General features: G+C 52.1%; 1 protein-coding gene across 1 annotated transcript; it reads right to left on the minus strand.

Annotated features, from left to right (window-relative positions):
* Nucleotides 1-1,236: 1,236 nt before the first annotated feature.
* Nucleotides 1,237-25,994, minus strand: MNT (MAX network transcriptional repressor). Its single transcript, XM_072353812.1, has 6 exons — nucleotides 25,774-25,994; nucleotides 18,942-19,494; nucleotides 16,740-16,781; nucleotides 15,931-16,042; nucleotides 4,202-4,394; nucleotides 1,237-2,721 (listed from the first exon to the last, which is right to left on the minus strand). Exons 1-6 carry the CDS (start codon nucleotides 25,844-25,846, stop codon nucleotides 2,006-2,008), a joined length of 1,689 nt encoding a protein of 562 aa, XP_072209913.1. The 5' UTR covers nucleotides 25,847-25,994; the 3' UTR covers nucleotides 1,237-2,005.
* Nucleotides 25,995-26,517: the final 523 nt, after the last annotated feature.

The following is a 26,517-nucleotide window of genomic DNA, read 5'->3' on the forward strand; positions in this document are numbered from 1 at the left end:
TGCAGTTCTCAGTCTACTCAGAAGGCACAATCACAATTTCTGTACATAGTAATGAGTGCTGCCTCCAGCAGTTTCAGCGACAGCACAGGCAGTACAGAACTGGAAAGCTTTGTTCATTATACCCCTGCCACTGGGTACAGCAATGCACAGCCGGGCCAAAGTCCTGCTGGAGCCTCCAGGCGTGCTGGGCACACTACAGACCAAGTTTTCCTGTGGAAGAACTCAGCACAGAACCAGTTAGCTGGCAAGCACACTGAGCGGTCTCATGGCTGCTGAAGCCTGTCTTATCTCCTCCTCTGAATGGGTGTCATTTCCAACATGGGTTGGATGCTAGCAGGGAGCATCCCTTCGTCCTGCCTCAAGAACGTCCACTGGCTACAGCGGGGATTTTGCCTGCATTGAGAACTGCAGGGCTTTTGTTTTTAGGAAGAGGAAGATGGAAAAGAGATCATTAAGAGTAGTACTACATGCAAAACGGTGCAAGGAACAGAAAGACCTTTATCAGTAGTGCTATAGACAAAATGTTGCTCAGAGCAGAATATGCAGACAGCAATAAAACACATCCAAAGCCAACTCCCCAGCAGGGACCAGCACACCATCCGTACCCCTCACCTCATGACTCAGTGGGAGTTTGCCATTAACTGCAACGAGATCTGAGCTCACTACCAGAAGAGATGGAACAAGATTATTATTTAGGATGTGGAGTTTCTCTGGTGCGCGTCCCACTGCAGCCTGTAAGACACACCGTCAGGTGATGCACACTGAGCTCTCATGGTTCTCCTACAAAAGACTACAATTTTTTTCCCCAAAAAGAAAAGGTATAAAAGCTGCTTGCACTTTGGAAGATAACACATGCACGTTCATCAGTTCTCAAATCCCTCGACTTCCACACTAACACGTGGTCTGTTCAGGAACAAACTAACAAAAAAAAGCAAACCATGCAGCAAATCAACTTGATTTCTGTTGGTCTTCTTTCCCCAAGTTCCACTGTTATCAGGCCACACAGAAACACTGTAAGTCGCCAGCACAAAGTATTGGCTTCTGCAAAACAAAAACCAACCCAGAAAAATCTAAGGCTTGGGACTGGCACAAGGGATCCTGAAACAGTTCTGCAAAATCAATTATTGCATCAGCAAAACCAAACCAAACAATAACCCCCCCAAGACATCCAAACAGAACACTGTCATCCATAAAATAACAAAAAACAATACTCCTTTTTTTTTCCTTTTTGACATAGCCATAAAAACCAAGTCATTTATAAAACTGCAACAAATGAAGTCTGGTTGTGTATTCTTTTTCCTTTTATTAAACAGGACAGAGAACTTCCTTAAAATGCCATAACAAGTCACAGTGATTTTAGATGGTTTTTTGAAATGTAATATACTGATGGGAAATACCTCCAACGTTCAATTTGTTTTTTTGTCACTGTATGTGTACCCTGGTCCACCAAACCATCTAACTTTGAGTTTCTTGTTTAGAGAGGACACTGTGTCTTCTTCCTCCGAAACTGAATTTTGACTAATAATCCTGCAAAATAATCAACCTTACAAAAGGCCTTCTTCAAATGTTATATTTATATATATATGTATATACATATATATACACACACATACACACATATATATAAATATAGACTTTTATGATTTTTTTTTCCCATTCTACGCAACGTCTCAATAAAGAGATCAGCAGATTTATTCTACAAAGAAGCAACACATAAAAGGGGAAAATTAAAGTCTGAAGAACATCATAACCATATTTCACCAATTACACATAAAAGGAAAAAAAATCACCATGAACAACTGTCTTTGAAGTTTTCTCAGATTAACAAAACTCAAGCGCAGAGAGGCTCTCTCTGGCCATGGCCAGGCTGGCTGCTGGGTGGTCAGGACTGGCCCACCCCGTGCCCTGCCGCTCTGCACCTCCCTCCCGTGGAGTCGGACGTGGTTGGAATGTACGGAGCTTAGGAAAGGTTCCCAACAAAGACTTCACCTTCAGACAATTCTCTCTAGGCCAGCTTCAGTGTGCTCACTGGGAATGATGGCATGGTTACCATAGTTACTGGGTTTAGGACTGTTTGTCCAACTAACTGTGGGTGATGGACAACTTGGGTTCCTACGGCCGGTTTGGCCATCACCGCTTGCTGGCCAAGACTTGTGGTTCCATTCACTTGCTGGTGAGAGATCGTGTGAGCGATGTGGCTCACCACGGGCTGGCTGACGGCCATGGGCTGAGGGTAGATGGGCAGCTGCTGACCGAGGTGGGCCATGTGGTTGATGGTGGCCGGGTGCACAGTGATGTGGCCGATAGGCTGAGCAGCAGTGGTAAGTTGCACAGGGCTGGACGTGGAAGGTGCAATGTGAGCAATGTGCTTGGTCTGTGGACCCTGAATGACGTGGTTGACAGTCTGAATGACCGAAGCGTGGGTAGTGGCGGTGTGGGCAATAACAGTCGATTGCACTGTCGAAGCCGCCACGATGTGAGTCTGTGCTGGGACAATCGCCTGCGGCTGGACCAGTGCTTGTGTCTGGATGGAAGGCTGTGCGTGGGCTGGGGGCTGTTTCTGCTGGATAGACAGGTGCTGAGGCAAAACCGCCAGGTGATGGGAAGCAGTGTTTGAAGGGACGGCTTTCAGGAGCTCTGGGTGCTGGCGCTGGGCTAGTTTTGGTAATGAGTTTACAGGCCTGTCATCTTCCATGTCTTCATCCATGTTGTCTTCACCCTCTGGAAAAAGAATGAAATGAAGAAACTCCCATTAAAAAAAAAAAACACAAAAAAACTGGGCTAACTGACCACTCCCACAGGGCAGCACAAGCAGCAGAGAGGACAGCAGGAGGAGTCACTGAGCTGAGTGAGAGCAGCACAGCACAGCAAGGCACAGCACAGCAGGCTCCATTCAGCTCAACTCGAAGTGCTCGCAAAAAACTGGGAGATCCCACTTGGCAGGCAACAGAAGCAACTTGAGCTGAGGCAGACAGACAGAAGCTGGACTAAGAAGCACCCTCTGCACAAAGAGGAAAAGGATTTCTTTTCCTGGTAAGTTGTTCTGTCAGCTGGAACTACTCCATCTGCTCCCAGAGCAGGAAGGAAACAGTGATGAAGAACTGTGGCAGCAAGTTTACCGGTCTGGCTCTGGAAAAAGAAGTCTCCATTGAGCCTCCAAATTAATGAGACAATGCTGACCTTAAGGAGATGAGGATCATCAGCAGGGCACTCTGCTCTGCCAGCTCTAATGCCAGGTACGCAGTAGAGATTAAAAATCTCAGAAGATACAGAAGCAGAAGATAACTAAGGAAGACACATGCAAGCCCCATGGTCAGTAGTAGCTTGAAGAGATCATTTTCAGCAGAGGCCAGCTGGAGAAGTGAACAGCTTGATGCCTCAATTTACAAAGGCTCTCAACTCTCAGCTTCCACCAGCTTATGCTTGGAGATGGTCTGGAGCACGTTCAAAGGTGATGAGCCCAGTACAGGAATCTGAATGAACCAGGAAGCTCAGGTTTTCCCTTTCTGGGTACCTGCTGTGCCATCTGCCTGGAGCACCACAAGCAAATGCCACTGCTATTTTAAGGAACTGCTGCAAATAGTTAGGAACTGCTACAGCCTTCTGATCTCTGGAAAGTAAAGTGCTGTCCATCCATGACTGCCTGTTCTTCCTGCTGCAGGTCACTGGTACCTCCTACCTCACAAAAACTTCTCACTGGAACAGCATGCTTGATTTTCATTAGCATCATTTATCCTCACTGTGAATCTTTCTCGTGCAATGTAAAGGCTCACTAAGTTGGTCAAATGCTATGGTGACCACTTCTGCACCAATTCCTTTTTCTCTGTGTGGCTGAACACCTTCCTACCTCCGTGCACAAATACATTAGGACACTTACACACCACCAGTTTTCATGAGCAGGGCTGCGTAGCTGTGCAGGAGGGAAACTACATTCTGAAAGCAAGGAGCTTCATGCGAGACATCAGCAGAATGAATGTGCAAACCTGACCCTGTGTTTATGTAACGTGGTTGATATATGATTTCCAGTGCACTTTACACAAGTATATTATTAGGCCAACATCACCAACTACAAACCCATGAAATCCTTTTACTTAATTCTGAATGCAAAGCAACTGTGACGGTCTAAATGAATATCCCCACCACCCATCTCTACTGCAGTGGTGTGCAATGATGGTTACAAGAAGAGAGAAATGGTGGGTACCTGACGCTGTGGAGGTAGATGCCTGGTCATCCTCTGGCTGAACTGTCTGTCGAACAATTCTGTCAATCTCCATGATGTCCATCCATTGGCTCAACTCGTTCTTCAGTTCTGCCAGCCGCTGCTGGGTAGCGATCTTTTCCCTTGCCAGCCGCTCCATCTCATGCTCATATTCTTTTTCCTTTCTCTTTAAAGTCTAAAGACAGAACAAACGAAAAAAAAAACAATCTAATGAGAAAAAAAAACAAAAGTAATCTATTCTAACCTGGTCATTGCCACATTCGTTGCCGGTTTTCTTTTATTATTAGTTATGCAGGGTTCAGGTATAGTTATCACTTCCAAGTTCACACGGGAGGAAAAGGACCTGGTCACAAAAACCTACAGAGTTGCCTTGGCCAACCGCTTTCTGCTTTCTGAAGGAAAACTGTTGAGTCTCCAAAACTGAAATGATTAACCAGGTCAGGTGTGAGTCACTTCAGCTCCAGGGGGAGCAGTGTAGAACTCCTTAGGAAAACTGCAGAACTGCACCATCAGCCTACAGTGACAGCCATCAGCACCCAGTTCTGAACATCAGTCTGACCTCACCTGTCTCATGAAATGTAAAGGGAATTAAGGCTTACTGCAGACTGCTGGAGAGGTGTGAAGGAAGCACAATGGGTGCAGCTTTCTCCTCATCGCCAGGTGAGAGAACGTGCTTCTACCACATACATCTATTTCCAAGAGCGCTTAAGGAAAGCACGCACGTCCACAGAGCAGTGCTCCTGCAGAGCAGCTAACTGCTGGCCCGCTGCTTGAGGAAGGTGAAAATCCCCCACATCCTTGCACTGAGAAAGAAGCACTGTGCAGAAAACTCGGCTCTTATGTGGGATGACAAAACCACAGACAAATTGAAGTACTTCAAAGACAAGGTGTAGAGGAACAGATAGCATCTTTTACTAAACCAACTAACAGCAGTTAGGAACAAATGACAAGCTTCTGGGACACAAACTCAAAAAGGCCTACATGTGATGACAGTGCATTTCTGTAAGCTCAAGTTGCTCAGCACATAAGCCAGGAAGAGACAGAACTCTGACACTGACAAGAAAAAGCATTTTTGAAATGCTAAAACATATTTGTACAGGACGTGATTGTTCCACACATGTATGTGGTGATGAAGGCTTCTGGGCCCACTCTTGGCTGAAGCCGGACCCTCACACTTGTTCCAAGGGCTGTCACACTGCAAAGCACAAGAAATTCTTACAACAGCAGTCATATCACAACAGAACAACTCTATGCAAAAAAACCCCAAACCAACCCACAGTCACAGTAGTTACCTTTATCTTTAAAATAAGCAGCAATCATATTGTATTTGGGATCTGCCAACAGAATTGGCACCTACAGGTGGAGCTGAAATGGGTAGAGGAGACCACCGGAATTACATGAAACAAAGTTAGGAACGAAACTTCAATAAAGGAATTCATCCAAGTGGCCGACCACCTGTCTCTGCAGGTCTGGAATGCCACAAAGCAGAGGCATCTGCATCTGGGACAGCTGAGGGTCTGCAGCTGCCATCTGAGCCACTGCTCCCACTGGGAGCAGCAGCAGTGGCTGTGCTGAGCACTCTGATGAAGCCTCACCACCACGACAGGGATGAAGCTGCCGCGATGCAGGATGCCCACCCTGTGGGCTCCAACTCTTCCTCCTGAGCCCTGCCAAGGTGGTGCTGCTGCTCTCCCTGGTCCACCTCACTGCTCTGCTAGGGCTGTGCTCCTGCAGCAGGGCTGCATCCCGCAGCACAGGCTGGGGTTTGCTGTAGGGATGTTCTGCACAAAGCTGCCAGCTCTGCTAAAAAGGAGCTGATGATTTCACTCCCAACAGTGTGTGCAGTTTAGCTCCTGCCTGAAATCAGGAGCAGAGTCCACGCAGGGCATGCAGGAACACTTTGCTGCAGGCGTGAGTATCTCTTTCATTTCCATTTCCCAGAAGGGAAGGACAATTCTGAAAGTGACGGCTGTGCCCGCGAGTGACTCAGCTGTGCACGCCAGCAGGGCTTCACGCAGAGCAGTCCCAGGGAGACGCGCCTGCCTGGAAGCTGTGTTTGCCTTTGCTACGCATGGAATGGGATTTTCCTCCTTTGCACGTAGCTCTCAGCTTCAGAGCAGCCCTTTCCCACACGGATTATTACAGTAAGCCCAACACAATCGCAGAGGCAGCCAAGAGCCGCAATACGAGCTGCAATGCGCTTTGTGCCCACTCTTCTCCCCACTTTGGAGCCGTTTCGTGGTCCTCGTATGCATCCCGCTGCCACTGCTTGGTAAACAAACCAGAACCAAAGTGCTGTTGTCACCCACCGCAGTGGTCATTTGTCACTGTAAAGAGTTTTCCATTTTATAGCTGGCTGTAATTAAATTGCTTATTCTTATGTCAAGATTGAGAATAATGCTCCCACTACTTTCTCTATGCCTGCCTCAGGAATAATGCTAACCCTGTGCAGGAATCAGCGAGGTTTAAGAGGCCTTATTAAAAAGCTCCCCTTATAGGCATTACATTAGCAATTTAAAAACTCACTTTCAATTATGAGCTTTTCCAAAAGCATATTTCAGCTGCTGTGCTCCACTACACTGCATCCACTGATTAAAAATTCCCCATCAATGAGCAATCATGGAAGTGATTTGTAATTCTGAACCAGATTCCTTCACTCTCTGCAGCCACTGGAGCGGATCTTGAGCTCATGGCTGTGGGAGCTCCCTGCGATGCTGCCCCGGTGCAGCATCCACACAGCGCACTGCCAAGTGTTGGTCAGCACGGCTGCCCCACGGCATGCTGTGCTTTGACTGCCATATGCAATGAATGGAGCTCAAACCTATGGAAAGGATCTCTCTCTCACAAGGACTGCCCTGTTGCCACACACCTCTGTGCTGTGCGCACCTGTGGGCCTATGGGGCTTTGCACTCATCATATCAATCCCAGATATTCCTGCTTTAATCCTGCTATGTCTTCTGTGAAGCTCTTAGGGTGCAAAAAGCAGCTTCTTTAAAACCCAGCACCAAAGTGACTCCTTGGCCAACAAAGCACAACCTGAAGCAACAGAGCAGAGCCCAACCACACCTGAACACCAGCGTCTATCCCTGCATGCACATCAGCACCAGCTGCCCCAGGCAGCAACAGCAGCAGCACAGCCAGAGCCACACACAGAGCTCCAGAGCACCACGGCCCCAATGCGGGGAGCAGCACCAAGCAGGTCCAGGCCTTACAGCAGGGCACCATCCTGCTCCTTCTCCAAGAGCTCTCACTCTGCTCTTGGGAAAGCCCCAGCTGGTTGCCATGGGAACAAAATCCTGTTTCTATGGCAGCTGCAGCACTGGCTGGCTCTTACAGATGTGGCCTTGCAGGCTGCAGTGTGCTCCATGGGTTCTCCTGTACGGCACAGGGCTATGGTCCCAGCGCTCCAGGATTGGTGGCACTGTGCTGTGCTCCACACAGAGCTCTGGGCCATTACCACAAGGATCCACCTCTGGGCTGCACACAGCATCGCTCCTAAGGAACACACGGCCTGCAGCTGCAGTGCTATCCAGCATCTCTCAAAGCACTGACAGACACAGCACTCCTGTGACACCTCGGTTCACACAAAAAATAACATCTGCATTCATGGCTATCAAGAGCCACTGTCTGCCCGCACCCTACAAGGAAACCTGCTTGTGGAGGGAGGAGAAGAACGAGGTGCAGAATTTCAGGCTGCTTACCTCTGGTTTTGCATTATTTTCAGCCTCCTAAGGTCTCAAAACTAATGCTTCCCACAAGCACTGAGACCAAAATCAAACTTGGGAGATGAGCACTGCATGCTGCTCCACTCTCAGCCCCAGCCCAGCCCCACACACAGCCCTGCCCTGCAGACACCTCCTGCCAGATGCAGCAGCCTGCAGCACAGTGCGCTCTGTCCCAGACTGCAGGACCTGATGGGCCATTTGCCAGCAGCTCGTGGCCCAGCTTTTCCATTTGTTTAACCCCAGACAAGGAAGGCAGCCAAAGAGCGGTTATATTCTAGGATGTGATTTCACCCTCACATGCATGCAGTGAGCACTGTGCTTTCAGGAAATGAGCACGCTGTTTGCAGCAAGAGCTGCCTTGGCTTGTCTGCAAAGGACAAGAACTGTGCTGGCAAGGGGTTGGCTGCCCAGGGCAGTTCTGCGCACCCTACACTGCTCTCTCCAGTTTACAGAGGAAAGAAATATCCACACAGAAATGCTTCAGAGAACCAGAAATCTGTCTGGAGAGAATCGTTTAGAATGAGAAGATGCAGAGTTTGCACATTGTTAACACTTAGGACTCCTGATAAAAAACACATTGGGCCACAAACTCTGGAGCACAACTGTACTTGAAGCAAGGCTATCAGCAGGCCAGAAGGATCCAGATCCTGTAAGCACAGCTCGGAAGGAAGCACAGGGTGTTACTGGGGCAGAAGGCAGGGAGGATCCAAATCAGGAAGGCAAAGAAAAAATTCAGAGAGGACCAAAACCAACCAACAAACCAAAACCAGTGCAAGCAGCTAGAACACAGCGCACAGACAGAGCACACACTAGGACTGTACTGGCCTCTACCAGCTCCCTCATCCTGGACAGAACTTTCCCATCTAAGAGAGATCCTGCATTAAAAAAAACAGTGAAGTATCATTTGCAATGACAAGGCATTACGTTTGGTTGTGGGTTTTGTATTTTTTTTTAATCATCTCTGTAATTCAGGAATTACAACACATTTTCAATGATGCTAACAGATATGGATTCCCAAAATACCTCGAAATGCTGTGATGGTAGCTATTTAGAAGACTATCCAAAACAAACTGCTTTAACTTGGCTCTTGAGGCAAATGTATCTGTGGTATAACTTTAACAATAACCTGCAAGCTAAAACAAACAGCACTGCATTGCAGGTAGCGATTGTTACTGATGACAGACTCACTGGACTGGGGACTCCTAAGCCTGTCTGAGCCTGTGCCCGGACACACAGCTGGCAGCTCCAGGAGGCAGCACGCAGCCACACTCCAGCACAGCCACGTTCCTTAGAGATGGGAAGGGATCAGCGTGGGGACATGCGAGTGCTGCAATGACTTGCTGCAGGGCTCTGGTACTTTTCTTGGAGGCATCCTAACATGGTGCTGTGAGAGACACAGCAGGGGCTGTGTGTGTCCTGAAGCAAATGCAAGGCAAGATGCTTTCAGCCCAAACCTTCAGGGCTCAGAACAGCCCTGGTGCTCTGCCCCATTCCCCCACACCACTCCTCCCTCCCAGTTTCCCCACTGCGGTGTCCAGGCAGCTCCACCTACAGCCTACAGATCAGATCTGGGTCACTGGCAGATTTCTGTCCACCTCCTGCCCTTGGCACCACAGCAACAGAGGGAGCAGGAGGAGGGCTCAGGGCAGCACACAGAGCCCAGGGTTCACGCAAACAACTGCCTGTGCCTGCATAAGGCTACAAGCCAAATCCATGTGTGCAAATGGAAAACTGCTTTCATACCAGCATTTGGGGCTGTGAGGATGGCCCTGGGCCAGGCACCCCTTGTGCTCCTGCACTCCTCGCTGTTTCTCATCCTCCTGGCTGGAAAAGCCCCAGGAAACCTTGGTGCAGCAGAACAGCAGCCCACCCCAACACTGCACACCACACTGAAGGCTGACTGCTGTAAAACTGTGCCCTGATTTCCACATTCTCCAGAATAAGTTTTATCAGCATTTCTATCACAGCGCTGTGACACCAACATGGCAAGAGGAGATTGGGCTGATACCAACTTCCGGCTGCTGTGCTATGGTTTTGAAATCCCCCTCATTTGCTGTTTCACAGTTGACAATGTCTGACAAGACAGCTGCTGCCCGTGTAACTTCACGGCACTGCACAACACGGGCCAAGCACACTGATTACCATTTTGTTCTAACCACTGGTGTGTAATTTCATTAGGTCACCAACTACTTCACAACAATGTAGGGAGGATCAGCACACACCTACCACCTGTAACAAGAATGGGAACTCATGTTCTCCATCCGCAGGCCACGGAGCTCCCAGCTGCCTCCATAAAAAGCAGAATCACAGACCAAAGCCAACAGTTACTTTGTGGACTTTCTGCTGTTTTATTTGAGGGTTTGGGCCCTATTTTGAAGGCAGGTGAGTTGAACAGTACTGCACCTCAAACGAAGCCCTGCCATCAGGCTGTGATGCTGCTGCTCTCGCCTCACCATGTGTGCTTCCTCTGCTCCCACCCTACTGACACCACTGACTGCCCCTGTGAGCACACACCCATGGGCAGCAGCACACCGTCCCTTCCAGGCCCCGCTCTGCGCAGCACTCAGGGTTGTTTTGGTCTTACAGCCTGTAATGCTTCAGAAGGTGCTCCCCAGGCCTGCAGCCCCCAAAGTGATGGGACCCAACACGATAGCACTGGGGTCAAATCAACACTCCCACAGCTCCACAAGGAACAGGAACTGGACGTGTGCTCACTGTGCAGTGTGACACCCGCTGACTCCTGTGGCACAGCAGTCCCGTGCCCTAATTCTTACATTACACATTTTAACGCAGGCTCCAACCTGCTGTATTTTACTAAGCATCAGTTTTTAAGATCATATCTCTCACCTCCTTCTGAAATTTACAGATAATACCATACCCCTGTGGCATGGCCACAGCCTATTGTTGCTGGAAGACACTATTGCAATGAAATTCAAGCTAATTAGACAAGATAGAATCAATTGATCGAGTCAGGCAAACAACATAAAGGAGTGCTGCTGCATGTGAGCACTGCTCACATGAGGGAGGCACTGACACTGCAGACTGACTCAGGCTCTTTCCATCCAGATTCACAGAAGATACACATCTCTGCTGGTTGCTGCCACTTGTTGGTTGGTTATTTTTTGTTACTTCAACCAGAACCACCAGTTACGATCATATTTTCAAGGTTCAAGATCCAACACTGCAGTTCAGCTTTATGAATTCTGATAGTACCCCAGCCTGCACTACCTGAGTGCAGATGAGCTCTTGTTTTCATACAGGAGTAGAGACCACACTCTATCTAGCACCAGATACATCAGTTCTGCCTGTGGCATGGCACCTCCCTGCATCAGTGCATTATTGGGTTTTGTTTAAGAATGGACAGAAGCCATTTTCCTGCCTGGGATAATCACCTTATTCCTATTTCACACCCATGCCCACTGGTCTGAGCTGGCCAAACACCTCCTTTCCTTGGCACATACAGCTATTTGCCCTTGTTTTAACTCCAGCCCAAAGCAGTTACACCTGACAAAGGGGAACGGCGCCCTGCCAGCAGGCAGCTAAGGACACGGTGGGGATACGATGAGGAAGCCTGCCTTTGGAATCAGAAGAGGAAATTGGGCACCATTCCCTCAAAGTGAGCAATACAGCAATGTATTTGGGAATCCAAAGAGATGTCAATTACCTTGAGCCCAGTGCACTACCACTTCATTTCCTTTAGCCTGAACTCAGCTCCTGAGAAAGGCTTCACCTCTCTAACAGCACACACAGCTGCTGTAGTACTTTACTCCCAGCAGCTGGACAAGGACAGATGTCCACTGAGAAGTTGGGTTTTGGTACCTCCCTTGGCTGGAGGGTCTGCATCTCAAGACAGCAAGGGGCTGCCACCTGGTCACACAGCACCGGTGTAACGGTGCCACTCATTTACAGATCTTCTTAAGTGCACATAAACAGAAAACACGGACTGTTTTGCTACCAAAATTCCTGGTGATTGCAGGGAGGAGTGAGATACACCATGAGCTGAGGTCCCTGATGGTGTCAGTGGCTTTGCTGCAGCGCTGTTCAGTCAGTGGGTGCAGAGTATGGAATCACAGAATCATTGAATCACAGGGTTGGAAAGGACCTACAAAATCATTCAGTCCAACCATGTATGTAAACTCCAGCCCCTGAGGTAGGAAAAACCATACCCCTCCTGTCTCTTTTCCCGGCAACAGACGACACAGCGGTCATTATGTAAATCCCAAATTCATTTCATAGCTATTTTCTATGTCTAATCCTACAAGCAGCAAATACAACTGCCAGGTGAGCTGTATGAACTTGTGAGCCAAGTGCACTTCTTATGCACAACAAATGCTCCTCCGGCACAACTCAAGCCACGTGCAGGTATCACAGCACCTTCCTCCCCCCAGTACCTTTCCAAACACTGTACTGAGCAGTGCACAGCAGCATGGATCACAGCGTGTCCCACTCTGCAGACTTCAAAGGATTCTGCTCTTTGTCCCTCACAAGGTCTGGGCAGTTCTGACCAGTATTTTCTAAGCACGTTACTGTTCGATCAGCACTTGGCTCTGCTCTTAGTGAGAAGCTCTGCCAGCTAGGCCCTGCAGCAACCCTGGTCCGTCAGCTGCAGCTCCATGCTTGCAAGCTGCTTGCTTTGGCTGTCCTGGTGTCACCCGATGAGCTAATCGGCTGGATGTGGTGTCACACCAAATATGCAATGGGAAATAACCCCTGAAACTGGAAAGTGTACCATAGCGACAGGCACAGTCTGAGAACACAGAAGAGAAAACAGTCTTGCTTAAGGGCTTCAATTAGCTTCCAACTAAGATGATTACAACATTTCCTAGGGGGCAAGGAACCCTTCAAAGGGAATTAAATCAAAACACCCAGCTGTGCTGAGTTCTCGCCATGAACTGTCTGCAGTCCACTGCCCCATGTTCCACTCCTCGGCACCAGCAGCACCTTCCCCAGCACTGTGGCACAGCTTCTGCTGCCTGGGTTGGTGCCAGACCCAGCCCTCCCTGTACCAGGGCTGCCCAGGCCCGGGTCACTCAGGCACACTTTCCCCATCCACATTTCCCTCCCACTGCACTCCTCCGTGTAGCAGGAGACACTCAGGGAGCTGCCAGCATCCCGCAGGGCTGCCACTGAGTTCTGCAGGGAGGGCAGTGGGTGGCAACACATGCAGGGACTGAAGCACACGGTGTTGCAACACACAGGGGATGATTCCCTCACTCAAAGCTCCACTGCCTGGAGCCAAATCGCCATTTAAAAGGATTATTAACTTCCAGCTGCATTCAGCCTGATTTCCTTCGTGCAACAATGCGCTTAATTGCAGAGATTATTTATTTACTTTCTTAGAGCACAGGCCTGACTCTAAGGATAAATTAGAATGACAGCTCCACGGGAAGTTTGGAATTCAACTTTGTGCCTTATCTGATTTGATGCAGATACAAATATTCAAATCCAGCCAAGGAGACGAGCAGCTCATTTGTGAGAAGTTCCAGCTGGAAGAGGGAAAAAGGATTTTGCAGGCAGAGCGGCCGCAGCAACCGGTGCTGCCATGTCCCCTTATGGCAGAGCATCAGCACCGCAGCACCCTGGGGCCGTGCACTGCACTTCTCCCATACAAGGCTCACTTGGTTGTTGTTTTTTTTCTTTTCATAAGAAACTACTTTGCCATGCTGAAAGAAGGAGTGTTGAATTTTAGACCTCTTCTGTACTCCCTCATTCTCTTTGCAAGGCAGAGGCAGTACCAAGTGGCACCCAGCAAGCAGAGAGCTGGAGAACACTGAGGTGCAGGCAGCCCTTCGACCAGCCCTGTGCTCTCACCTGATCGGGACGAGCTTCACCAACGCTCTGCAGGCAGCACCTGCAAGAGGCTCATCCTGGACCCATCTACAGCCTGAACTCTGTGCACATTATTTTGGTGAAACAGAATGGAGCTAAATCCAAGCCAAATTCAAAGCAAAAAAACGCCATATATTTTTTTTCAAGTCAGAAAATTCAGCAATTTGATTCTTTCAGGCCAGCAGTCACAGCACTCACATCTGTTGCCTTCAGCAGAACCCTGCTGATGGGAGCACGGCTCTGGGCACTCTGCCCCAGTGTGCACGGGGCCGCCGCCAGCATGGCCCTCACAGCAGTGCAGCAGGCCGTGCCATGCCCAGAGGCACTGCGGGCAGCCAGCCAGGCCTCAGCTGTGCCACGTGCTCACTGCACACGTGGCCGTGGATGCGGCCAGGGAGCTCCAGCAGGAAGGAGGCTGGGCCGGGCTGCATGGGGTCACCGTGACCTTCGCCACCACTGCTGCGCTCCGCCGCCCACCTCCCCTGTGCGGCCCTGACCCTGTTCTGCAGCTGGTCCCATCATGGCTGCAGTACATTCACACAGTCCCCGGCTCCCACCCACCCAGAGCTGCCTGCTCATGCAGCCTCCAACTCAATGCATTTCCCAATGGGTCAGTGCATTTCACAGCAGGCCTAGTGAGCCTAGTGAGGGGAGAAAGAGTTGGCCATCCCCACTGACATCCTCACAGAGAACTGCAAGCTGCCCTCCAGAAGCACAGAATACAAATCCTGTCAGAAAGCAGCACGCTGGCAGACAAACCAGCACTCACATCAGCATTCATAGCAAGCAGTGCAGCTCAGGACACTGGGACTCTGGACTCAGCTCCTGGTTCACCAGCAGGTGATGTGATCACTGCATCCCCACCAAAGCTAATGGAAACCCAGCTCCATACTGACACCAGTCTGAAGCCCAATGAAACGCTCCAACTTCTTCTGATGCCTTTTAGCCACAACACAACCACAACTCCAGCGGTGACCTTTTGAATCAACATGTGTCTTTTCCTTTTTCACTTGCCCCTCCCTTGTAGCTGGGCACTGTTACAGTTTGTCTGGTTTCCAGGTCCCAACTAAAGGCTCTCCAAGGGATGAGATCAAGGCCACACAGGAGAGAACTGGTCTAATTCTGAAAGGTAAGAGCATGCAGTGCTGGCAAGGAACATCCAGTACCTCTGAACAGAAGAATAACGCAGTACTTGAGAGACACAGAAATACAGAAAGAAACGGGGAAATTGACAACACATGAAAAGCTCAGCACTCTTTATCCCAGCCAAAACATATGAGTTCTATTGGCTCTCTTCACTTGCAAGACAGTGTTATGAATTTGGCTTCCATTTTCTATACAAATTTTACTTGTGCTACATGCTTTTGATATCACCACCACACAGGACACTTCTTAAGGACCACTTCTGTGTTACAATTAACCACCATTTACAAATATCAGGTGTGCAAAACACCTCAGCATGAGAACAACTCAATTTGCAACTCAGTTGACAAAACTGGTGACAGTGTCAGATATGACAACAACAAGCAACCAGTGATGCTTATTTCACTCAACCTGCAATCAGCACAACACAATTTGATCTTTATTTTTTCCCCAGATTCTTCCTTGGTACCCCATCAACCCAGAGCTTCACACTGCAACCCTAAATTCCAGCCTTCCCTACCTCAACATAAATGACCTACGCATCTTCTCATCAAAAAGTTGAGAAATTCAAGGCCTACCCATCTTGGTTAAGCAAACTAAGACCTCCCCAAAACATACGGATTAAAATTCCCCTCAGTCCAAAAAGCAGTACTTTATCATGCATTTATTAAGGCAGCATGTCCCTTTTTCGGACCATGTGGCTTATCTGCACTACGGTGAAAGCTACCTGAAGTCGATCACCATCACTGGTACAGATGGCTTACAGCTACCTAAGGAATATCTAGGGTAAGGAGGCTGCAAGAGGCCAGCTCTCCTAGAAGATCTAGAAGGCCTGGAAATCTGGAGCTCAGAAGTGACGATACCCAAACGGCACTGAGGAGGGTGGGTTCCTTTTTCCCTTTTCAATCCAGAGCAGAAACTGTACTTGGTTTGAGCAAAGCTAGCACTGTTCCCTGTTCCAGAAGGCACAGTGCTGTGCAACGGCCACTAGCAGGGACCCGACCGCCACCATACCTGGATGTATCGCAAGGCACTCCTTAGGACGCTGAGGTTTGAGGTCTTCTTGTCGTCTACGTTGGGGATGTTGCGTTTTAATGTCTCAAAGCATTCTTTCAAATGTGCACGTCTAAAGAAAACACAGGTGGTTTGTCAGCTTGTGTCAGCACACACCAGAAATCAATTTAACAGAGGGCTGAAGCTTAGTTTGAGCCTTAATCCAGCAAAGCACTTGCACATGTGCATAGCAGTCACTGGGACTACCTGCATACTTAAAACCAAACCATCCCACTCCAGCAGGCAGACTGGTTATACGGCTCCGATTCCAGCCCTACCTTGATAGGAAATGTGTAAATGACACATCACGCCTCCCTGCACTGTTGGTTTCACTGTGTTTCTGATTTGGCTATTTGGGCTACAAGTGTCAGATCAGGAACCACCACTCTGTACTCTCAGTGCATGCTGGACTCTGCTCTTGGTTACTTTACTGCTTCAAATTGAATATGTTACACCGTTATGCACGTGGGGATTTACTTTGCGGGATCAGGGCTTTGCAAGGTTATTGCAATGCAATTATGAAGATAAATAAAATGTACCAGGAAGCAAGAGATGCAGAATTGAGCCATAAGAAAGCAAAGCAATATTGCAAGGTTCGTTAAATGTAACTAAGAATTTTGTCCAAGTCATTTGTTAAAAACAAAAAAGAAGCCCAAGGCAAACAAATATTGACAGACTACAGGCCAAAAAAACAAAAACCAAACTGCGAAACGGAATTAAAATCGGGAAAAAAAGGAAAAAAAAAAGCAAAACCCTGGCTTTCTACGCACCTGTTTTTCTCCAATTTATTATGTACTTCCCTGGTCCCAACCCTGTAACCCAAACAGAACAAAGATAAACTCAGTGTCAGGTTTAAAACTATTGCCATTCAGCCTGTACTTTCAGCAGTGTGTGCGTGTGTCTGGGACACAGAGGTAAATATGAGAGAACAACAGCATTATTGAGGTATCGCTGGTTTGCAACTACTTGCACATATATTTCTCCCTACACTGTATTAAGGTAGAATCCGTATTTCACACACACCAGTGATGGGATGAGCATTACCCACGCACTGCACGCTGGATCCAAGAGCTAACAGCGTGATGTGACCACGTAAGCAGCACAGGGCTGCTCCCAGCATGAGAAGGGGACACCGGGTGAGCATGGTGTATTCACATCTGGCAGCCCAGGTTCTGACCCATTTCTGATCCACGCCTACACTCCAATGGGGTGAGATTTATGCAGTCGCAAATTAAAGTTTACAGGACTTGGCAGACGTACTTCAAACCTCTTTCATTTCTGCTGTGCCTGAAATAACACAGCCCAACATAAATATGGAGTGAAGTAATCCAGGAATCCTGCAGCCACTGCTCATGGGAAAGCCAGGGTCAGCCTCTGCTGGGGGGATCTGGGTTGTATCCCCACCTCACAGACCACAGGAAAACTTTTAGGAAAAGCCAAATGAATTCTTGCAACCATAAGTTTTCAGCTACAATGGCGATAAAGCAACAGGCATTGAATATCTTCCATACCGAGTGTGAAGTGGTCGACAACACACCAACAGTGAGGTGAGCACTGAAGGAGATCGGTAAATATTTAATAGAACATTCAGGTGTTTAAAAATAAATATCTGACAGCCTTTTCCCACGAAACATTCACATGCTGGAAAAAGCATCCCTTCTGTTCTTACACCCACTGAACACAAGCAATGCACCCTGGACCTTGTGCCACCAAAACCTACCCCAGGTCCACCTGGCAGCCAGCAAAAGCCCACACACCTATCTGCAGCAGAGCAATCACAATCTTCCTATGAGAAATTGTACCAGCTCTTTGCAAAGATTTTCATCCTCACAAACTCTTATCTACACAGCTTCCACTTATCTTCCACAGTTCCCTCTATGCACACTGGGATCCCTGTGCCCCCGAGGACACCACAAACCCTGTCCTTGCCCATGGCACTGCCCACCTCCTGAGCTCAGCACTGCTCGGGGCAGCAGGGGACCCAAGGCTCTGTGCTGCTCCCACACAGCGCCTCGGAGCCCAACATGGCTCCCACTGCCACCAGCTGGGGTGTGGAGGAGCAGAGCAGAGCTGTGAGCCAGTAGGCAGCACCAGCAGCACATGGCCCCAGCACCTCTGCTTTGCTACCTCGCCGCAGGCTGACACCAATGGTGCATGGCACCCTGAGACCCCATGGGTGGGCACTGTCCTTCTGGGACTCACAGAGATATCCCTCAGTGCAGGAAGTGATGTAATGGTCACGGGAGTGGTAACATGGATGGGAAGGACTGAGCAGAGCTCTGTCATCTGTCCTGCAGAAAGGAGTAATGCAGGAGCATGGTAACAGGTGAGAGGTTGCTGCAAAGGCAAAGGGAACCTCTTGTTCTCGCAGTCCATAAGAAACAGCACAAGAAATAACACCAGGCTATGTACTGGGATACTGTATTCTGGATCCCCTAAGGAGCATCGGCCAACCCAAGTCCATAACAACAAGACAAACACTGACCAGAGTTGGTCCAGCCAAGAGGCCCGTCCCAGGCAGGGACACACTCAGCAGCTGTGCATCCCCTCTGGCCCCAAATGCTCTGGATGCCCTTAGTGCTAACAGTGAATAGCAGCCACAGGGAGCCCTGTCCTGGGAGACAGAACTGCCCAGAACTCAATGCTGCTTCCAGACACCGGACCTGCTGCATGATCCCCCTGAACACTGTAAGCAGGGATCTTCTGCCCAGACATAACACCAGGTGCTGCCTGGAGTCAGACAGCCAGTGTGGGAACTGCTTCCTAACTCTGCTGTGACGCAGAAAAACAAATCTGTTATACTGTGGTCAGGGGCAAAAAATGAAAAGCATCAAGCTGAGAAACCCTGCCATCAAAAAACAAACCAACCCAGACATCCAAACATCCACCAATCTCAGCATTTCTGATCCAAAACTCAACGGAGCAGCAGCTGCTCGGGGCTGATGCAGCATTCAGGAACTGAACTCACTCACCCTCCCGGCCTCTTCTTCTGCTCGCTGGGTTTCACGTCCTCTGCCGGAGCCAGCTTCAGGGCACCGAGTGGCGGGGCCGGGTGCGGCACAGGCTGGGGCTGGATGGGCTGCGGGACCACGTGGTGCTGCGAGATGGCCAGGACGGGCGCCGTGTAGTGCTGCAGCTGCTTCGGGCTGCCCGCCGGCGGCGTGCCCGCCTTCCCGTCCGGCAGCAGCGCGCCCGGCGGCCGCTGGATGACCGGGGCCACGGAGGACGGCTCCTTGGTGATGCCGGGAGTGCTCACGAGGGGCGGGTGGCGCTGAGCCAGCGGCGGGGACAGGGCGGCCTGGGCGGTGGGCTGCGGAGGGCTGGTAACCACCGGGATGGGGATGACGGAGATGGGGGCCGCCAGCGGCGGGGGTGGCGGAGGGGCCGGGGCAGGCGGCGAGATGGGCACCAGCAGCTCAGCCCGCGGCTCCTCCGGGGGGACGGCATGGTTGGCCCGCGGCACGCTGGCCTTCCGCTGCTCCTGCTCGCGCTCCAGGCGGAGCTTCTCGTGCTTCTCATCCTCTTCTGAAAGACAAACCAAAAGACAGTCATTAACTGGGCTCCCCCGTGTCTCCCACCCACAGCCATTACGAAGCCAGCGGAGCACCGCCTGCACTTCCAGAGGCCTTAAGACCAAAGCCAAGGTCACACCGTGTCCAAAGCCCAGACCAACCCTTCGCTCTGCCTGGCCACCCCAGGTGCTGCATGTGCTGCCCACGCACTGCCACATGTAGCAGCCAGGGCAAACACAGTGGCTGTGGGGCTGCAGTGCTCCTGGGGTTAAGCAGCCCTGTTTGGTGCTGTCAAATCCCAACCCAACTGGCTTCACGCTGACCTCACACTGCTGCTGTTACTTTACTCAAGCTCCTAAAACTCACCCTGATGTACATGCGTTCCTGTACATTTTTCGAACACCAGACAAATTAAAATCAATCTGTGTGGCCCAACTAGCAAAATAAACCTCATTAAACTTGATCCGGGTCTCCGGCCCTAATCATGTGAGCATGGCACCAATTACATTTATTTACCCAAGTTCCATGGCGCCAGGGGCCCCGGCACCCAGACACAGCCTCCAACAAACAGCTCCAACGCTGCCCAAGGAGCTCACTGGGTGCTGTTCCAGGCACCTGCACAGAGCTGCAAGAACAGCACAGCCACTTCAAGCTGGGACCTCCTTACAGCAATACAGAAATGCTTCGGGAAAAGCCAGGATGGCACAGGCTGAGCCAGGAGCAGTACAGCCCAGGGAGGGACAGAAACCCCCAGCACAGCTCCAGGGCTGTGACATCCCAACGTGCACTGCTCCATCCTGCAGCACTGCACAGGAGCTGCAGGACAGCCTGGAGCTGCCCTGGTGCTGCTAGCAGTGCTCCCCAGCATCAGCAGAGCAGTAGTGAAACTCCTACCACACATCATTCCCATTCACTGAGCAACTTGAGAGCACAGCAAAGTAAGGTTACACGCGTGCACTGCTGATCAGAAATATTTATGTAAATGTCCCTGTGAAGCAGGTGCAGCCCTCAGGCTGCTGACAAGCTGCCAGTGAGGCCTTTGGTGCTTCAAATATTGATCTCCCTTGAGCTGGAGGGTTCATTTCAATAGCTTTAGCCAAAACCTGACACCGCTGCCTTCTGTGTCCAACTTCAGGGTGTCTGTCAGCAGTCTGTGTCCAGGACACAAACATCTAAACACTGTGCAAGCTGTGGCAATCTCTGCCTGCTGCTCCCTTTGCAAACAAGGTAAAGACACCGTCACAAAGACCCTCCAAGCTCTTTATTTTCTCACAGGAACTAAGTTCCCAGCTTTCCATCACAGGGCTGAACAGAGCAGTGCAGCACTGCAAGGCTCCCACCCACTCACACCTCTGTGAGCAGAGCTGCAGCCTTCAGCCTCATCACCCGCAAGTAACGTGGGTGACAGCAATACCAGCTGCAATGGGAGGACACAGCCAATCTTGTCACAGAAGAATACTGAAACAGGGTCAGCAATCCCTGCATAGCTAGCTGATGCTATTCTGGGGCCTGGCAGTCCAGGAATACAGAGTGCCAGGGACTCTTAACTTCATTACCTAATAGTCTGCCGGGTTTAGAATTATCTCCTCCCTCTGCCTGCCCAGTGAGCACCTCCCACCCACAGCAGGACCCTGGGTGACAGAAGAGTTGCAGGGGCTGGCAGTGGCATTCTGCCACATGAGCACTCCTCTAAAGGGATTTTAATGCTATCTTTAATGCTCCTATTTTGCACTGGGGACACAATCAATATTTGTAATTTATCAGTGGCAGCGCCTTTGCAAAATCAAGCAGCTTCCCTCTGAGTCTGCTCAGAGACGGTCAGATGTTCTTAGAGCATCTCACCCCTGCCAACAGCTGAGTGCGGGCAGAGACACAATGCTGACTCTCACTGATTCCTTTAGGAGGGGCCCAAGTGTCCTCTGAGCTCCTGACTATCTCTGCCATCAGCTGCAGATGCTCTGCACTTCTAACAGTGAACACTCCCACTTAAGCTTCTATGAGGCAGAGTTGCTGTCCGGACCTCAGCACTCCCTTCAAAGCAGTGGCAGAAGTCAGGAGGAAAAGCTCACAGACCATGCTGAGAAGGGTCAAGAACAGACCTGAGTCCAGCTGCCCAGCAGTGCCCGTCCTGGTGTTTTGCCAGACAGTGCTCCAGCTCAGCTGCAGTGTGCACTTTGGGGGTGACAGCAGCCACTGCACATCACTGCTGCCAGAGCTTCTGTGGGGGCCTCCCCGGCCAAGCAGGGGACGGGCAGCAGAGAGCAGGGGAGATGGAGAGCTCCTGTTCCCCATCCCACTGTCACCCCATCACGACTGGGAATAGCAAGAAGCCTCTGACTGCTCATTATCAAATAAATGAGGCGCTGCTTCCTCATTCCTGCATATAGCAGAGGCTGTTCTGGGCTGCACTTGCAAGGGAGGCCGGGCACAGCACAGGGAAAGCGCAGTCTGAATCAGGGCTGAGTCATCCAAATGTTGCTGACATAAGAGGATACGGCAGGGAACAGCCGCGGTGCTTCCCGGTGCCTGGAAACGAGCCGGAGTGCCGGCACGGCGCAAGCCCGGATCTGCACGCCTCTCATCTGCACGTGACGTCAGCAGCGCCCGCACAGCACGGCCTGCACAGCACGGCCCCGCACAGCACGGCCCCGCACAGCACGGCCCGCACAGCACGGCCCGCACAGCACGGCCCCGCACAGCACGGCCCCGCACAGCACGGCCCCGCACAGCACGGCCCGCACAGCACGGCCCGCACAGCACGGCCCCGCACAGCACGGCCCCGCACAGCACGGCCCCGCACTGCCAGCAGCACGCTGCCCTCCGCCCACCCCGGCACAGCGAGCCCCGCACCCCAAACCCTCCCCAGTCCCACCAACTGCTGTTCACCGGGAACCCAGCCTGGCTGTCAGTCCATGCCACGGTGCCCCGCATTCTAACACAGACAGTGTGTCCGTATAGAAAGGCAAAGCCGTATGTTAGGAGTGCACTGGGGACAAAGGATGGGAAACGTTTTCCGAAGGGGGGCCCGGGGCTGCTGGCACACCGCTGGAAGCACTGAGCCACCCTCCTGCCCTCTGTGTCCCAGCATTATACACTCCAGGCCCAGACCATGCTGAGCCACCCCACTGATGTCATGCACACTTCCCACACCTTCTCTGCAGGTGTCACCATTCACTGTGAACAACAACAATCTCGAGTCTCCATTTTCTCAGCCAGATGACTATGACACATTTATGCCCTATCAGCAAGAACAAAGCAAAACCAGCCTTCACGTAAACCGTGCCTCTGTAGCACCAACCAACACTGACATCAGTGGGATGGGCCTATCTGCAGCTCCCAGAAACCACAGTGACCCCAGCGTTCAAACCTGAGACAAACCAGAGTATCGACAAGATGTCCCTCCTGCCTGGTCAGAGCTTTGCTCCTGCCATGGAGATCCCTTCCCTCCAATAAAGCCATGGAGAAACATGAGAAGGTTGGGAAGGTGTCAAGAAACCTCACGGTTTGCATTCTAAGCCTCAAACAAGAAGCAACCATCCCTAAATAACACAGACGATTCTCAAAGCAACAACTGTTCACATCTCCGTGGGCAACTTATGTCATGCTTAAGTTTGTTATTCCTGTGCTTAATCGAAACCCTCTCAGTCTCAGTGGGTCCACATAGCTGCACTTCAGTTACATTTCTTAGATGAGACAAGAAAGAAATGAGGTACTTAGCAAGGGAAAAGAAAATGGATCAGGACTGCCAGAAAACCAATCCCACCTTGGCCAGCACCCCCTGCCCGTGGTGCGCTCCCACCGGCTGTGCGGAGCCCATGGACAGCTCTGCGCCCAACTGAGGCTGCTCCACCATCTGCAGAGCTTCACCTGGGTGTGCGGTCACGGAGCCCTGCTGATGCAAGGTGCTGTCTTTAGGCTTTTCTGCCAGGCACAAGCACTTATAAGAAACAGTACGTCATGTATTCTGATGAGCAGTTATTTTCAAGCTTAACAGCTTCTGTGGTCAGATCAAGACACGGCAGTGAGGGCAGCCACGGCCCAGTCCCATCTTCTACAGGGCACACAAAAGAAACTGTGAGGAACCACTGCCTCCCCTCCCAAGCCTGGGATGGCACCAAAGTCTGCAGAGACAGAACAACGGCACGCTTTCAGAGTGCCAGTCAGAACAGAGTGGTAAACCCATGCTCTTGAGAGGAAACAGAGCCCAGGTGCCTGCTGTGCCCATAGAGCAGAGCTCTGGGACCTGACTTAAGCCTCGCAGGTGTGAGTGGAGTGCTGAACAAGGAGCTGGGCAGAACACTGCTGGCACTCTGCACCAACTGGAGCCAAAGCAGATATGGGTTGGGTGACTTTGTGCCAAATGCTGAGCCATGGCAGAACCAGACCCCTGCATTAATCACAGGGTCTTGCTAGTCTGAAGCTCATGGAACATTTCTGGGTTCCCATGAACAAGACAGTGCACTGCTGGGCTTTTATGCCAGGGCTGTGCAGCTGTTGCGATGGGATGCTCACACCCACCAGCTCTCTTTGGTGGAATGAAGGGAAACAGAAAACTAACCTTCAAAATCCTATTTCCATAACTGAGAAAAGCTGAACAGTATCTGCTGGTCAGTCAAGATCCACGTGTGCAGAAGTCAGAAGCCTTCACCCATCACCCCTCAGCAGCAGCAGCACTGTTACCCACGTCAACTCTGTGTCTGCACAGATGTCCCTGCAGTTGCAGTGCCACAGTTCCCCAGGGCTAACCTTATTCCAGGTTCCATGCATGGTCACCCCTATGGAGGAGCCAAAGCTGACCACGTCCTCCCACAGGTTACATCACCACAGCTCTGCCCATCTCCATAACCAAACTCTGAACCTACAGCATCTCCCACGGGCACTAAACACACCATCCTCATCCAAAATGCACAGCATGATCTAGATTTGCGCGGCTCAATGCAAACAGATGAGAGGCTATCCCATATCTCAGCCAGGCTGTGCTGGGCCTGCAGGTGCTCCTGCTGGGCACAGGGCTCTCCAAGGATGGCGCCTGGCTGGAGCACCAACACCAACACCGATTTGTGCCAGCTGCTGCCAGGCCTTCCCAGAACTTCTTCCACAGCAACGTGACCACAGCAGCGTGCAGTGTCAGCAGAACCAGGGCACGCTTTGTGCTGCACTGGGAAAAGTGAGAGTATTTGGTGCTGCACAAACACTCGGGGACTGGTCTGGAGAATTCATGGGTTACCCAGTGCTCTGCAGATGCACAAGACAACCCAGGACTTGCCCACAGCCACTACGGCACTGCTGCCATCCCCACACCACCAGCAACCAGGGGAGCAGCCTCTGAACTTCAGCACAGCCAATGCTGCAAATCAGACAGCAATCCAGGCACAGGGAGCAGGAAAGAAGGAAAAGACACCCCTGAGTGCACCTTTCAGCATCTTTAAGGGCTGTTCTGGGCCGCACCGATGGGACATCCCCCAAGCACACATGGCAGGGAACATCCCACCCAACCCAGGTGCGTGCCACCAGCAGTGACAGGACGGGACAGAAACCCTGTGCACTGCTGGGTCACCCCATGCTGCAAAGTTTGATGCAAACAAAAGGATAAACACAGGCAGGAGCAAAGCAGAGAGCACAGCACAGGAATATATGTATATATGGGAAAAAAATTAGACAACAAATATGAGTTGCCTGTGGCTATATTTTTTAGGGCATATAATGCTTTTCTTCTATTATAAAACGTTAACCTCAATTCGGAACCACAAGACATCCTCTAATTCACGTCCAGCGTCTCTGGAGTTTGCAAATAACACAGACAAAGGAGCTCTGGATGCGTGCGTGTGTGTGTGTCTGTGCACGGCGTTAGAGCGGGGCTGCCGGCGGCGCGGTGACAACGCACCAGCGGCCTTTCTGCCGCATCGCCCCGCGCCGATGATGAGTCACGCCCGAACAAAGAGCGGCTCCGTGCTCGGGGGGCACCCGGGGGGGGGTTGGGGGGAAGCGGCGGCCGCCCCGCCCGAACGGCCGCGTTGCGTTGGGGCGGGGCGGCCGCCGTTCCCCGCGGGAAACCGGGGCGTGGCGCGGCACCGCGCACGTGGAAGGAGGGCGGGACCGATCACGTCACCCACCCCGCCCCTCCCACCGGGGCGCGCCGCCGCGCTCTCTGCGTGTCCTCGCGCGGCGGGGCGGGGGCGGCCCCGCGTTCCCCCCCGCACCCACCGTGGCCCCCACCCACGTCCTCGTTCCGCGCCGCTCCGACCCCCGCCCGGCCCGGGCCCCCCCCCCCGGCTGTCGCCGTCGCTCTCACCACGTGCGCTCTGCTGCTGCTGCGCCTGCCACTCGAGGAAGCGGGCCGCCTCCAGCAGCGTCTCGATGCTCATGGCGCGGGGCCCCCCGGCTGCCGCCTGCCGCCTCTCCCGCCCGCGCCGCCCCGCCCCGCGGCTCGTCCCGACGGCGGCGGCGGCGGCGGCGGCAGCAGGAGCAGCAGCAGCGCTGGCGACAAGATGGCGGGCGGCAACAGAAACACAACAGGCGGGCGCTGGCGCGGCCCCGCTACTACGCGGCGGACGGAGGGAAAACGCGGCGCGGAGCAGGGCGCCGCGCGGACGGGGCGGGCGGATCGCGGCGGGGCGGGCCGGGGCGGAGCGGGGCGGAGCGGGGGCGGGCGGAGCGCCCCGTTGGCCGCTCGGGGCGGGGGCCGGCGTGGGCGAGCGCCGAGGCCGGGGCGCGGCGCCGGCGGCCCCGCGGAAGGCGCCGCTCCGGGCCGGACTCCGCGCCGCGCTTTGCGGGCCGCCCTCCCCCCGCAGTGCGCTGGCGGCGCCGCGCGAGCTGTCAGCGCCGCGCGGGCCAATGGGCGCGGAGGACAACAAGGCATGGAGCACCTCCACATGGGCGCCCCGCGCCGCCGCCGCCCGCCTTAAAGGCGCCGCGTTGCGGCCGGGCGGGGCCGGGACCCCGCGGGAGGGAAGCAAAAGTGAAAGGAGCGGGCGGGGGCCGCGCGCTGCGGGCGCGGTGCGGCACTGCGGGCACGTGGCTGCGCGTCCCGCTCGCG

Source organism: Excalfactoria chinensis, chromosome 19 (assembly GCF_039878825.1).
Source record: "Excalfactoria chinensis isolate bCotChi1 chromosome 19, bCotChi1.hap2, whole genome shotgun sequence".
Lineage (NCBI taxonomy): Eukaryota > Metazoa > Chordata > Aves > Galliformes > Phasianidae > Excalfactoria > Excalfactoria chinensis.